The sequence below is a fragment of the Polypterus senegalus genome, chromosome 1 (genome assembly GCF_016835505.1).
Source record: "Polypterus senegalus isolate Bchr_013 chromosome 1, ASM1683550v1, whole genome shotgun sequence".
NCBI classification, from domain to species: Eukaryota; Metazoa; Chordata; class Cladistia; order Polypteriformes; family Polypteridae; genus Polypterus; species Polypterus senegalus.
In genome coordinates this window covers 316,890,800-316,906,250 of record NC_053154.1, presented here as the reverse complement: position 1 = coordinate 316,906,250, position 15,451 = coordinate 316,890,800, and the positions used below count along the sequence as shown (strand labels likewise).

The window sequence follows — 15,451 nt, the reverse complement described above, 5'->3', positions numbered from 1 at the left end:
TACTAAAAATGCATAAATCTTTCCCATTGGGCATACATGATTTGTCAGCTAAGAATGCTACTTGGTTACAGAACAAACCCAAAGTAAATTGAAATGCTGTAAGAACGAGAAATAAATAAATTAAAACTCCATCCTTACAAAGATGAAGCTCAACTGCTTTTAAAGGATACAAACAAGGATAAGAGGTTCAAAGCTTTAGAAGTTATATCTTGTGAGCCCTGACAAAATAAATAAATACTGGGCATAGTACATGTCTGCAGATGCATAGAAGGTAGTAAAGGACTATACCCATCTTAAGGATGAGATGACAGAGTAACACATTAAAGTCGGTGCCTGATGACAAGTAATCATGCATTAACATTCTTGATAAGCTCTGTTTTCCCCTTCCAAACTGCTGCATAAGACTGAACACTTCTAAATGTGCACATCTGCACACTTTGGGGAGCATTTTTAAAACTACACATTTCTAGTGGTCAAAAATGTAGTTTCAGTGTGGATGGAGAGCCAAAATAAATTTAAAAAAAAAAAAAAAAAGTATGGACTAGGTGTTTGGAGATGGTGCACACTATTCTTTTCTAGCTGATTCTTGTCATTAGCCTATGAGGGGGTATTCTTGACAATAGTTGATTTGTTGAACTCCAGTGGTTAGTTGTGTTTTCCAGGAATTTGGAAATTTTCTTCAGCATATGGTGGTTATTGATCTGTAAAGGTGAGAATGCTGTGGTATTATACTATATATACAACATCATTTATACGAAGACTTGTATAACTTAAATGGAAGAATCTGAAACTACCTCCCATAACTCAATAGCAAAAGAATATCTTATAGCTCATTAAACTAAATAAATTAATTTCTCTGTCCAGGGAGTGAGCCAAGAATTTTGTAAAATTTGGCAAGAATTCTTTAACACTGTGGTAAAGTATGCTTGCCAAGTGTTTGTCTCCTGTGTGCTGCTGTTTTATTATGTTTTACTATGAGGAACCACATTGGGTACTCTTGCTTATACATCACTTCTTTGGGTAGAAGAAGCAGCCTGTGTTTATTTAGTTGGATGGATTTTTTTAAACTCATGGACCATATTGCTGTATTGTTTGATTGAGTGAAAAGAATAAAAACATTTTTCCAATAAAATTCAGTGCCAGTTTGCTTTTTTGCTTTTGTGTTTTAGATTATTTATTTATTTGATTAAGTCAATTCCTGTGTTCACATTCATCATAATTTTAGATGAATGTTATTCGCAGACTAACATTAGTACAAAATCTGCAGGTGAAGCCCAGTTTCATGTGTAAAATGAAAGGAATGTGGAGATAAGGCACAACTTCTTTAGGGAGTTATCCATTCTTAGACATGATGCCCTTCTTTGTGACAAAGAAAATACTACAGCTGTAACGGAACACTTGGTCTTTTCCATGTGTATCTAAAAGTGTGACGGGGTTATTGTGTTAAAAAAGAGATACTGTGCTTGTAAATGATTAAGAACATTATGGCCCCTCTGATTATCTGTATACATTTGGCTGCTTGTTGTTTCTTTTGCCAGACTTTCATTTGAATTTGTTTGTTTGTTTAGAAGTGAGGGGTCAGCGGCAGGAACAGTAGCTGTCTTTTTGTAGTTGGTGATTAACTGTCTATCATGCATATTTTTATTAGTCTTTCAGTTTTTGTCTCCTTTTACCCTGATTTAATTAATATTTGATGGCTTTGAAAGTAAGTCACCTTATCACTTCTTTTGAAAGTCTTGATCCTCATCCGTTCTCCAGCGTTGCTTGATGTTACACAGCTATACATAGGCAATGGCAGGCATGTCCTCTCACAGAAATAAATATAAGGATTTGCTGTGTCAGTCTACTTGTTTAATTCAGAGCAGGCATACTTAGACAGGTTTCATTCAGAGGCGTTGGAGCATTTGATTTAATGTTTCCTCAATTTCAGCAGGCTGCTGCTACATTTTGAGGAAAAATTTGTAATTTTGGCTAAAGATATGAATGTTCACCACAAGTCAAAAAAAATAACCTTTCCTATCATCTGGACTTTTCAACAGTTAATTTGGTAAAGCTGAAACAAATAATTGTATATAATAAGTGAACAAACCCTGAGTATGTGTGTAATGTACAAAACGGCCACTGGCTTGTGCAAAATATTCTTCTTGCAAGGCATGCAGTTGAAGCACTCCCGTAATAGATCAACGGCTCTGCTTGTTTTGGCTTAGTTTAATCTGAATTGTAGAACTTTGTCTTAATGTTACAGGTGTAGTGTTGGAGTGTTGTTTTGAATATTAAAATAATATACCTCTGCGTTATAGTGCTTTATTCACTGATATAGATCTAAAATGGCTGGTGCCCTGTCCATGTGGTGGTATTGCCTTGTGCTCAGTGACTGCTGGGATAAGCTCCAGCTGCCCCGTAGCTCTACCCTGGATAAGTGGGTTAGGAAAATGGGTAGACAGATAGACGCAAAGCATTTTTTTTCCTGTGTTGTGAAAACTTTATAGAGACTGCATTTGGATTAATCTGAATGTGTGTAGCAGCAGAGTGGCAATCAGGTTATTCAGGTTGTGTAACCTGGCTGAGAAAGCAGGCTGACTATAGTAAATAGCTGTTTTTACTTTACACTACATTAGGTATTTCAAATATTGTTAAATTTGTGCAGCCAGCTTTGCTTCTTTGAATTAGCACTCCTTTAAAGTCATAAATTATCTTTTGAGTTTTTTTGTATTTAAAGTACAAAACACAACTTTGTTGCTTTTTGCTGCTTCCTTTTGAAAAGAATTTGGGACCATTATGATGATGACTGTTTCATAACAAAGGAAAAAAAAACTTCAAACACAACATCCTGGTAAACAGAAGATGAGACATCCACAAAACTGTGTGTGCACAGTGAATCTACTAGTCCAAGAGGTAGGTAGCTCAGGTCATGAAGTTTTGCAATGGTCGCAATCTTAGTTTCAAACCACTTCTGTTATTCAACGTCTGTTCTTGCTATTAATTGAGCTTTGGCTTAACTAGAAAGTTTGAGGTATCATAAATGACCACATTTTTAGGTTTTATTAGTATAATCAAATTTTTAAAAAATGACTATTTTTCACACTTTTAGTACACAGATGTTTTCCTTAGCCTCTTTCTTCTTTTAGCTTATTTTGGTTTTAACATTCCAGTTTAGTTCTCTTGAAAGGTAACCATGAGGAGGAGTAAGTAAAGGAAGCCAGCTGCTACCCTGCTACATTAGTCTTTTTCACTAAGACCCTCACCTTATTGATTTATACTGGTATGTTTTCAAACCTGATGCTTAAATCAACTCAAGCACCCTGGTTCCAGAGCCTGTATTGCCAGAACTTTACGTAAGGGAGGTGTTTGGGGTGCCAGTTTAGTGCAGAGCACACACACAGAGCTAGTTTAGTGTTGCAAATTAGGCTAACACACACACACACATCTTTCAGAGAATAATCGGGGAACTCCTAGAGGGGAAGAAAAACCACTATGCAGACAAGGGAAGAGAATCTGAACTTTACACTGGTACTGCTTGGGCTGCAATTTCAATGTAGATGTCTGAGGGTGTAAGGCTGGTGTGCTCACCCCCTGTTTTGTATAATATATCAAGGTCTGGGTGTAAATAATATTTAGTAAGACGTTAGGGGGAGAAAAGTGTTGGAGTCAAGATTTACTAAATCCACTGTAGCCTACACATTTTTCTGACTTTCCCATTAAAGTTAAATACACAGTACTAAGAATTTGTAATTTATTCTGAACTAAATTGGGATCAAACTATCCAATAAGATGACATGCTCCACTGACTGAGGAATCTGACTTTTAAATAAGAAAACTCCAGCTAGAACTCTTAACAGCAGGGATGTCCATTCTGTGCATGTGAAGAGCTGAAATTATTTTGGTATCTGTGGTTTTGCTGGTAGCACGTAATACTTTGTTGATTCTTTGAGTTTTATAAAAGCATGCAGTCTAATTTTACAATTTGCCAATTTATTACTTTTTATTTTCCTTTAGCTTATATCTTGTATTGAAGGCATGTTTACCCTCTAATTAAAGCTTTTTTTTTTTTTTTAACATTGATTTTGAATTTTCACCATTTTGTAATAATAATAATAATAATAATTCATTGCATTTATATAGCGCTTTTCTCAGTACTCAAAGCACTATCCACAATAGTGTTTAACTAAACAAGTGGCAATAAATGTTGACGTTTGCTTCATTTATATTACTAAAACAATTATTACAGTATTCATGTGTGGATGTGCCATTTCCACTTTAGAATCAATATCTTGTAGTACTATTTTTTTAATTGTTATTACTCACTTTGAGCTGCTGTGCTTCTGTAATATTTCAGATTGCTGTCTTTCTTAAGCCAAGGGCACAAAAGCCCTGCAGAGGCACTGATTGTATTCTTTGCTGCTTTGTGACTTACAGAAATGCTTTATTCTTCAATCTTTGACTAATTCTAACAGGGTGGCTTCTCCTTAAAGGGCTGTGGTAGTCCTGGTTATCTGTTTCAGGAATCATTTCTAATCCAGAAATTATCTTCCCTTTTCACGAGGTGTAAAGTCGTTTTGATTTGGGAATGGTATGCCAGTTTGTGAGATTTGAGCTGAAATTTAGTAGCTATATTGCTACATCAGTCTGCTTTTTTAAAGTAGTTGCACAACTTACCCCTAGATATTCATTTAACAGACCATTTTTAACCTGTGGGTCACAAGAAAGTTAGAAATCTGCAATCAAGACTAACCCATCCTACCCCCAATTATTCTGTCACCAAAGTGTTACTATTAGCTTTAGCAGCCAGTGAAGTGAAAAAGTCATGCCCACTCTAACTCAAACATTACCCTCACAAATTAGCTTTATTGCTAGTGTACAGCTGACTTGAGCAAGTCATCTTCATCCTTTCATCTGAAAATTCATACAGACCCCCCCCCCACCACCTTGTTTCAAAGGTAGCTAGAATGAGGAATAAGGTAATTTGCCTTATTCCCAGCAGAATATTATGCTGCATTATTATGCATGATCCTCCCTGCGTGGAGTTTGCATGTTCTCCCCGTGTCTGCGTGGGTTTCCTCCGGGCGCCCCGGTTTCCTCCCACAATCCAAAGACATGCAGGTTAGGTGGATTGGCGATTCTAAATTGTCCCGTAGTGTGTGCTTGGTGTGTGGGTGTGTTTGTGTGTGTCCTGCGGTGGGTTGGCACCCTGCCCAGGATTGGTTCCTGCCTTGTGCCCTGTGTTGGCTGGGATTGGCTCCAGCAGACCCCCGTGACCCTGTATTCGGATTCAGCGGGTTAGAAAATGGATGGTTGGATTATTATGCACAGAAAAGAAATAATGGAAGGAAGTGTAGGTTTTGATGTTTTTGTTAATTGAGAACTGTTTTTTTGTTTTATTAGGATGCATTAGAAAATATGACTTCATTTAATGTCAAAAAATATTCCATCATTTTACTGAACCATTTGTAATGCATATTTTGTCAAGGTACCTGCAGTGTCTACCAGAATTCACCAGATGAATACATAATCTCTTAAGTGATCATTAACTCTGCAAATTGTTTACTTACTTTGACTACTTTTGTATGGTTATTTTTCACATTTTTCTCTACTCCCCTTTTAAATATTTGAACACAGTTGTCATCAATGACATCATTTTTCTGTTTTTAGCCTTTTCAAAGCTAGTCAGCCTGATCTTTCTGATTTTTTTTTTTTTTTTTGAAGTATGCAATGATGTACCAAATAGGGATGTGCAATGTGATAAATGTTGATATTGAAATATTAATAAGAGTGAACTTGTGGATATTTGGTTTACTGCAAAAGATCAAAAACAGCAGCAAAGTGTTTAACCACTAGTTGGACCGCATGTTGTCTGAGGCATAGAAAGGTATACTTAACATAGTGTTAACGAAATGTGTTTAATCGAGAATTTAAAAAAATACACAACAAAACTTAAACATGTTCTTAACCAAAGTGTATTAAAGAATTTCTTTTATTTCAGCATGGACTGTTTGTTTGGAAGATCCCAGGCATATCGGATGGCTGTGGCAAGATGATCAGCAGCGTTTTGTCCACGTTTTTCTAGTTTGTTGGACTTTCCGCCATGCGGCATGAATAGAATACCTGGAGGGTAATTTCAGTATTTCAATAATATCTCCCCCTATGGTTAAGTGATCTTCTCATCTTTGGTCAAATATGAATTTGGATTTATATATTTAAGAAAGCAAGAGTCCATCATTTTTTTTTTTTTTTTTTTTTTTTTTTTTTTTACACATGGCAAAAAGTCAAACAAAGAGCAGATTTAGTTTTTAGAATCGCACCTCATTGGCTGAGATAGTAATGTGCATCCTCTGCAGACTTCCTGGACAATGAATCTCGGTCCCATTAGACAGGTCAGAATGTGGGACTACTTGGCTTATTTCACGGTTCTTTATATAGTTTGAATTCCTTCCAGAGCAAAGTTTCACACAGGAAATTGTTTGTAGAGGAATAACTTGGTAATCAGTTAATTCACATTTTACTTGAGTTACTTCTCATAATCTTATTCTAAAACAACTACTGATCATTATTGCCTTATGTTAGTAATGAAGTCAAATATAAGGAGTACTAATAGTGTCAGTTTTTTGATGCTCTGAGCATTCTGTGTAATAATGTATTATAAGTGTGTTAGTACGTCTTTCAGGAGATTATCAGTAAGATATTGAGGAGGAAAATGCAAGAACAGTTAGGAAAAAGTGGTTTAGCTCTGTAAAATCATGTTCGAATACACCAGAAATGACCTCTAAACTGTGTGAATGAGGTGTGGGATGTGTAACACAAGTTCACGGTCCCTGGTATGAAGAGTATTTTGACCAAAAGGTTAATGAAGAAACAGGACCAGCCATCCTTGGGGATGCACAGAACACTGAGCTCTGCCTTTCCTTAATGATTGTTCAACTGTAATAAAAAAAGTATAATTTAAAAAAAAAAAAATAATTGTTTTGAAAACTAATAGCCCTGTAATAGGCATAGGCAAAACCTAGGCGCACTTGTAATGGGTTTAGGTCCAGCAGAGGCATATTTGTTTATGGAGGTACAAAACAACAGCATTGGTGCCTAATTATCAGTGGTTTGAAATATACATAGATGTAGTAGTAGCGCCAACTTTTGGACACATAATTCAAACTTGGACGTCAGGGTTGAAAAAGTAATGAAACTTAAATGTAAATAATTTGATGACCTGTCTGCACTGCAGGACATCCGTGGGTTATATTTAACTGTTTAATTAGGGATGGAGTGATCAACCACTTGTATCTACTTTAGAGTTTCTGTAATTTAATTCTGATTGACTGAGCTGTACCCTTTTAGAGTCAAGACTATTCCATTATTGCCTATGTAAATATTGCCTCCTCTCTCGAACACCAAACAGAGAAATGTTCTTTGAATCCATACTTGTGTTAAGCTCACACAGTAGGTTATGCAGACACAGAGCTACTTAGGGTTAATCAGGATAATTTTGGTCATTGCTTCATTCAGTTGCATTCTCTTTTTAGAAGACATTGCTGTGGGTTTCATTCAGTTGAAATACTGGCAACGTGCCTATCTCTAAGCCCCATAACACTACCCCATTTTTGTGATCCCTTTGTTCATTATCTCTGTTGTAATTTGCTTAAGTTTCTGAAGCAAACAAGATACAAACGAACAAATATTTGTCTGTCTGGCTTCTAATCCGGTACTCTTTCCAGTTCTGTATCACAGCATTTTTGCTGTAACACCACTTACTGTAACTGTCTTGCTGAGGTATATATGGCAGTACAATTTCCGTTGAACATTCAGCTTTCTACCTTCCCATGGTATATACCAGTTTATGAAGTAGTGAACTGTATACAGAATAGGCTGAAGTTCAATTCTGCTATTTATTATAAACCAAACTTTTGTGCCTTTTGTCAGTGAACAAGTAACAAGACACAAGGAAAAGGATTATTGCACCACTACTGAATTTACCTGATTGTAGGCTGGCCAGTCATCTGTGGAGATGTTATGCTTTGAGCTGCTTGCCAACTCCTACTGGTAGGCAATTATTGTGGGATGTGATCACAGTGGGTCCCATGATACAAGTGGCAGTGTGCAAAACAGCGTCACTGGTAACAGCAGCTGACAGTAGCACATAGCTCATCGTTTGTCTGCTGACAGTATTTGTTGATAGCACAGGATTGAGTGCCCACAGAACTTAAAGCACAAAATCTCTATTTGCACATTGCAGAGTGTAAACAACCAGCAAAATTTACAGATAGAAATCTGAAACTGATTTATCTGAGCATTCTAAAAATGCTGCAAATCATTAAATGACAAAATAAAAGTCTCCTTCTTGCAATTAGCAGTACTTTTTTAAAAAAAAAAAAAAAAGCCAGCCAGAGGATTAAGTAATGCTTTGTAAACTCAAAAGTTGATAGGGGTTTAGTGATAAGGACACAGCATTGTGCTGGTGTTCTGAAAAAGATTTTATTTTTAGGTTTCTGTTACAGGATTACATGCAGCAAGCTAGTTTGTTTGGCTGTGCAATTGAGTCCAGCAAAAGACTGGTGTATTGGTATGTGTGCTTCTATACTCCCAGAGCTGCTGGAATAATAATAATGCACCTATTTTTACTTCAGTAAAATTAAGTAATAACAACAATATTTATTTTTATAGCACATTTTCATAAAAATTATGTAGCTCAAAGTTCTTTACAGGATGAAGAAAGAAAAAAGAGAAATATAAAAATAAGACTAGGCAATACTAAGTAACAAAAAATAAAGTAAGGTCTGATGGCCAGGAGGACAGAAAAACAAACAAACAAAAAAACTCCAGAGGGCTGAAAAAAAAAAACCAAAAAACAATCTGAAGGGGCTCTGACGCCACAAGACTACCCAGCCCTCATCGGGCATTGTGCCTATCATAAATGAACTCAATCAATCCTCATGGTCTTCAGGCTTCACGTGACAGAATTAGACAATGATGGTCATGAGGACCTTTGGCCTTCGATCCATCAATGTAAGGACTGCATGGTGCCCTGATCAGTTGGTGGTGGCGCAGATCACCACCACAGAAAACCGGACAAGGGACAGCAGAGAAAGTAGGGGTTAGTACAGATAAAGCATTGCTTTGTAAACTCAAAAGTTGATAGGGGTTTAGTGATAAGGACACAGCATTGTGCTGGTGTTCTGAAAAAGAAGAATGCAAATCGTTCAGTATTCTATCACTCATTACTTTAAAAAGTAATTGGACTACATAATGTGCATTATTTTTTTGTGTTGCCCTACTGCTTTTGATATTGTGCTGCTGAGCTTAGCACTGTATATTCAGCTCATCAACATAAATTTAGTGATTTCTGAAATACTGAAATGATTATTTCATCCAGGAGAAAGGATAAGGCAATCACCTGAACAATTGCCTCTAGAAATTTATTTTGTGGGCACATCTACCAGTGGCCACTAAAAGCATGATGAGACACTAATGCATGCGCAAACAGAGAGTAAGCAGTGGATATGCTGGCTATAGAATCATTAACAGTAACCTGATTAAGGGTTTATATGGCCACATAATCAGGTTATTCACAGAGAAATCTACCTCTTTTAGCCAGTTTTGTCAGAGTTCAAAATCTGATTTCTCTAGCCTGAACTAGAGTTTGCATGGTATTTTAGAAATTGGGTTTCCTTGAATAACCAGGTTATTTTTTTGTCTTAAGTGGACCTGTAATGCTGTACAATGTAAAATAAAGGGTGTTTGCTTTTTCTGTCAGGTTGACTTAGTGATGACCTGTATAGTTTAATATTATTGACCCAGTCTGAGTCACTAATTTCCTGTAAGTCTCTGAGTCATTCCAGCATTAAACATATGTGCTATGCAGGGTGGTATGGTGGTACAGTGGTTCATGCTTCTGTCTCATGCAACCAGAGTTTGAATCCCCTGCCCAGCCATTGTCCGTGTGGATTTTGCCTTTTCCCCTCTGTGCCTGCATAGGTTGTCCACTCATGTCCCCAACAACATGAAGGTTAGGATAACTGGTACGTGTAAACCTTCCCTAGTGGGTTTACGTGTCTGTACCTTGTTAAGGGTTGTTTCCTGACTTGAGCCAAGTGCTGTGGAAGCCCTCTGACCCTGAAATGGATCACTCAGGGTTAAGAATGCATGTGTGTTTGTACTGTATACCTGTGATTTTTATGTTGTTTGGGCTAAAGGTAAAATCCATTTAGATGAAATGCATCCAATGGTGCATTTGTTCATAAAACAATAAATGTGCTAAAGCAGGAGCATTTTTTAAAATATTGATTAGCAAAGGTGGGGGTTTTGTACAGATGGCAAGAGGAAAGTGAGTAATCGGTAGGCAAACCTCATGAGGGCTAACTAGATCTCCTGCTGTTTGGCTGATTATGGGTTATTTCATTGGAAATATGCCTTTACGACAAATGATTGGCAGATCAGGACCTTTGGGTGTGTGTGTGTATATTTGTTCGTCTTTTTAATCAAGTAACTTAAGTAATATGTTTATAGTCACATTAAAGCTTTGTCACAGTGAGTGACAATTCCAGTGATTTTCTGCCATAGCCTTCATTTACACAATCTTATAAAGTTGGATCAGTTGGCAACAACCCGTAAAGTCAGTTGTGTAATCCTTTGTGAGCAGTGACTCGCTCCAATAAACTCAAACAGGTTTGATTTTGTCTTTAGTTGCAGTGGCAGGCTCTGTGTGCATAAGAGCTAACAACTAATGAATGCTCACCTGGAAGTGCAATGCATAGAATGCAGCAACAAGAAATGAAGAATGAAGGTGTTTTGGACCTCACAAACAGAAGAGAAGGTTATGTGTCTGATGTTGCGTGTTTTATGTACCATGACCAAATGGGATGAGAAGAGAAAATAAAAAGGCAAACATTATGATGGAACTTGCTGCAGATGTTTACCCCTCTTACAAGTGAGCTATTGGCTGTCAGAATAAAGGATGAAAACAAAGTCAGCACTCGTTCAGTAAATGTGACATGGGCAGCGATTTTTGGCAATTTTAAATTGACATGGTCCAGTGAGGAGATCAGCTACTGTGGTTAGCAAATCTGACAAACTCCACACTTAGAAGTGGTGTAATTTGTCATCAGCTTTTGTTGCTCTGCATGTAAATAGTTACACAAATTTATATTTCTCAGTAAACACACTATGAGTGTTAACATAAATATTTAACAGTGTCTTTGATTTGGTGCCTAAATGAAAACATCACTGCACAGCATTAGATTTGTCCTGGGTGCCATCATAATTTTGTGACAGCTCTCAATCATTTTAGCAGGTAAACAGGATACATCTCCTAAATGTGAGCTTTAGAGCCAGGTAACATATAGTAGTCCCTAGGAAGTTCTCTTAATGCCACTTCCCTATACATAACTAGGTAGATATAATTAAACAACACAATTTACTGTACAATACCTTACAACATCAAAACAAGATATACAGTAGTAGTAAAAAAATGTATTATACAAAATAGTGCTGCCATATATAATATAATCTATATATGTCTTTCTTAAACTGACCAGGTTTTAGAGGTTAATGTTTTTATACATTGTCGACTGTGTATAGACAATAAGTTGTTAGGCTTTTCTGTCAGTATTGTCTCATTTCATCCTGTTTCATGATTTGATTCATCCATCGTGTTTTATGTCCTTGTCTCTCGTAAATTGCAGTTTTAAGAGTGACTTTCCAAAGCAGCTGCTTTGGAGCATAAGAGTTTATAAACAGCAGCTGAGCAGTTTGCTCTGTGATATCGCTGTGTTTTTGGTAGGCTTTGCAATTTCTTTAATTTGTATGGTTATGTTTTTGTAGGTGTGAAATGTTTTATTTTCAGGAGAATTCTTTAGAAAAATGCTGTGCTTAAAACAAGTTGTAAATCCAACTTTTACACAGTTAACTAGTTATTCATTTTATGAATTTGTCTGTTGATTACTGTAAATCCTACTGTGGCTGTTTCAGCTTTTACTTTTATGTGTATAGTGAATGCTTTTTGCCAAATTGAATTAAGTTACTTGCGCGTATTACAGTGGTTTCCATATTTGCACTGATGTTCTACCAGGCTAAGTGGCTCCATCAGGACTGAAACTGTGGCTTTTTACTTAACAATCCAATGCTTTTTTCTGACTTTTTACTTGTTTTTTTGTGTGGTTAATTTTCTGCTACTTTTTAAATGATGCACGGATTGGTAATGTTACTAAAATAATTTCTTCTCAGATGTTCAACTACATTATTGTCTATAGTTATTGTAGCTGCGTTTTCCCAAAATTACCAGTTCTGCAGCTTCAACTCAAAAAAATTGGATTCAACAAAAGCCTGACGCGTAGAAATGATTCCACAGACAAAATATCTTGTTTTTTGAAAGTTTAGTTAAGTTTTGAAGTAAAACAGTTCACACAAAAAGAAAAGATTAAAATAACAAAAAAGAAAAAGTTAATGTTAAGAAAAGTTCAATTCTAAGCTTAAATTAATCTTGTTACATCACAAATCGTTACTTCTCACTTAACATTTCTGAACCATTTCAAAACGGTCAGAAAACTGTATGCTTATCCCATTTCTAAGCTTAAATGGGTCTTTCAAGTCCTTCTTTACTGGGACTTGTTCCAAACAAACTGAGCTTATTATCACACTGTTATTCAGTTATAGTAAGAAGGTTCTATCTCTTGTTAACTATAGGGGGAAAAGACTATACCATAAGCTATGACTATGAAAGACATTAATATTCTATTCAAATTAAGCAAACATCAATGTGAGTTTAACTCAAAACTTTAACTTTCTAAGATTGGCTCTTACAGTTATGGTAGAGAATGGTGACATATTGTAATTTGGTTAAACATGTGAGTAGGGGTTTCACTGTACTGTACTAATATTAATAATAAAACACATGTTGGTAACTCTGCAACCCCACGGATCCTACACCTTGGACTAAAGTACCAGCAGTTGTCAGTGCAGAGTTTAAACATTCTCCTCCTGTATGCATCATTTTTCCACCCACATCACCAAAGATGGGGTGAAATGTTTCCAAATTGGTGCATATGTGAGAGTTGGAGTTTATCAGTGTGCTCTGCAATGGACTGGCATCCTGTTCGGTGATGTTTCCTGCCTTATACTTAGTGCTGTTGGGATCAGTGGCAGCCTTCGAAATTTAAGAATTTAAAACTCCCATTTGAAACGGTAAAATGAGATCGATAGCAGCATAAACAAGAACAGCAGAGTACGTTTTAAAAGAATTTAAGGCTGAAATCCTAACATTATTCCCATCAAATATGCTTGACCTGCTGCCATTGTACTGAGCTGAAGAATGCATTCCCAACAGTGTGTCATTCCAGCAATTCATTTTTAAATCAATTTTATTGTTATTTTGAGATTCAGCAGATGTATCCTGTTTTTTCACATTCTTTTATATTATGTTTAATCATTAATTTTCTCTATCTTCTGCAGCCCTATTGGACCATGTAGAAGGATAAACACTTTTATTTCTGTGTGATGTTTACTATATAATGACACACCTGCTAAATGTTTAAAATCTGCTTTTATTTATATTAACAGATGCTGCATTGTAGCCTGATAGACAGATTTTGTCAGATGAGGGGAAGGCTTGGAAGAATGGGTGGGCAATTTTAAAATAGGTTGGACTTGCAGAATAACTTTGTGTACATTGTTATACAGTGAATGGCACCTGACATTAACAACATAATACAATCCCTTCAATTGTGCTATTTATGGGGTCTTTTTAGTGGTTTTTAGACAGCTGCAGCTGTGAGCATATCCATTCAAATACTTGCGTACTGTACATCATTTTATGACAATCGGACATGCTGTTATCCATAATGACTATGTCTTGGGGGAAATTAAGTAGCTGGTTGTTTTATTATAAATGTTTGTCTCTCAGAAATGGTGGTGTTTCAGTATGTGGTTATTACTGTATTTGACTCAACAGTCATCAGTAAAGTTTGGGACTAATGAAGAAGTCTGCATGATGTTAGAATGTCAGGGATGTTTTGGACTGCTAGACAGCAGGCACAAGTTTTTTTCAAGAGCTTATCAAACATTTTGTATTAGGCTGTATTTCATTTAACCTGTCTTTTATTTGATATTGCACATTTGGGGTGTCCTATATGGTTTTTAAATGTTTTGGGATTCTTTTTCTATTTCTTTGTTGACTACTGATATTGCTCAGCACTCACTTCCAAGCTGTATAGTTAAGAGGACTATATAATAATTTTAAGATAAGACTGTCTCCATTGTATACAGTTTTCATTTAGGAGAAATCTATTTACAGTGACTTGCTTTTCACACTTGAAGTTCACAGAATTGCACATGCCTTCTAACTTATTTACTAAAAATATATTTTTCAAAGAGGTAGGAAAGGGTAGAAACTATACACTGGTGATATGTAAAAATGCCTTTCAAAAATTAAATTGTTGAGCAGTTTGCTATGAGATGTGTCTGAATGAAACCATGGAAGTGTAGTCTAATCACCTGCTGCCCACTCCCGCCGACACCCCTTATCAACAGCTGCAAATGTCTATTAACTCAGCAAAAAAGTTAAGGGAGCAGAATTTTTGTGGCTGTAGACACAGGACCTTTTTGTAGATGCTGCTTAAAGACCAACATCCTCCATTGCATCCTGGAAAATGGAAAAGCCTGATGTCCCATCTGAAGATTTGCACAAGATTTCTCCACCCCAGCCGGCCGACTTGCATCGCAGTTTGCTAATGGCACTCTTTCACAGGTATTTAATTGCCTGTACAAACTGATAGCAATTCTCTGGCTCTCGATAACCTGACTCTGTATAATGCTGGAATTGTTGTGGTTTTTGCACTATTTGTTTTAAAATTGGGCTTAATATAGCCATGTCTTCCAGAATTCTGCCCAGCTGATGACAGAGGGGATTTGTATATCATACTTTACAATAATCATCAAGCTGTTGAATCAAATATTTATTGAGGCTCTGCGCTTTCTTAATTTAGGTAGGATTGCTGGTAATTACTGTCTAAGAGTACATATCAATGTACCTGTAGGCTCCATGGTAGACTCTGGGGTCATTTGATTTGGAATGTCGTTTCCCCTGCTGTAAGGCTGGTGTTATGTCGGTACATGTCTGACAAAACTGATCTCTCAAGGCAGGGCTTTCCACTCAGCTGTTGTTTGAAACAAAGTTCTTTAGTTTTGGACTGCATTGTTTTGTATTTAGAAATTTTAAAACTGCACTGAAGATATTATTGAATCCTGATTTTTAATTATATATAGCACTTCTGCAATGTAGTTTACACAGTGATTCCCAAGGCGGTCTTGGCTATAGTGTTTTTTCCAACACGCCTCAGTAAAAGGGGCTTCAATGAAGAACAAAATAAGCTGCTGAACTCACCTAAGCTTTAAAAGGGATATGGCACATGTGAAAGCGTCTTCCCTGCATTTTTCTGTTCTTGACGCTAAACACCTTTTCATGTCCAACTAT

The 15,451-nt window shown here is 36.5% G+C and overlaps 1 protein-coding gene across 3 annotated transcripts in view; it reads left to right on the top strand.

The window, feature by feature from the left end:
- LOC120515490 (MOB kinase activator 2-like) overlaps positions 1 to 15,451 on the top strand; it is a 241,829-nt gene that overhangs the window by 130,070 nt on the left and 96,308 nt on the right. The window contains exon 1 of one of the 3 annotated variants that reach the window (XM_039736559.1): positions 14,613 to 14,725. The exons of the other annotated variants lie outside the window; for them this stretch is intronic. Coding sequence (XP_039592493.1) covers positions 14,628 to 14,725 — 98 coding nt within the window. The 5' untranslated portion in view covers positions 14,613 to 14,627. Of the gene's footprint in view, positions 1 to 14,612; positions 14,726 to 15,451 lie in introns of those variants that run through there. 3 annotated transcript variants of the gene reach the window in all.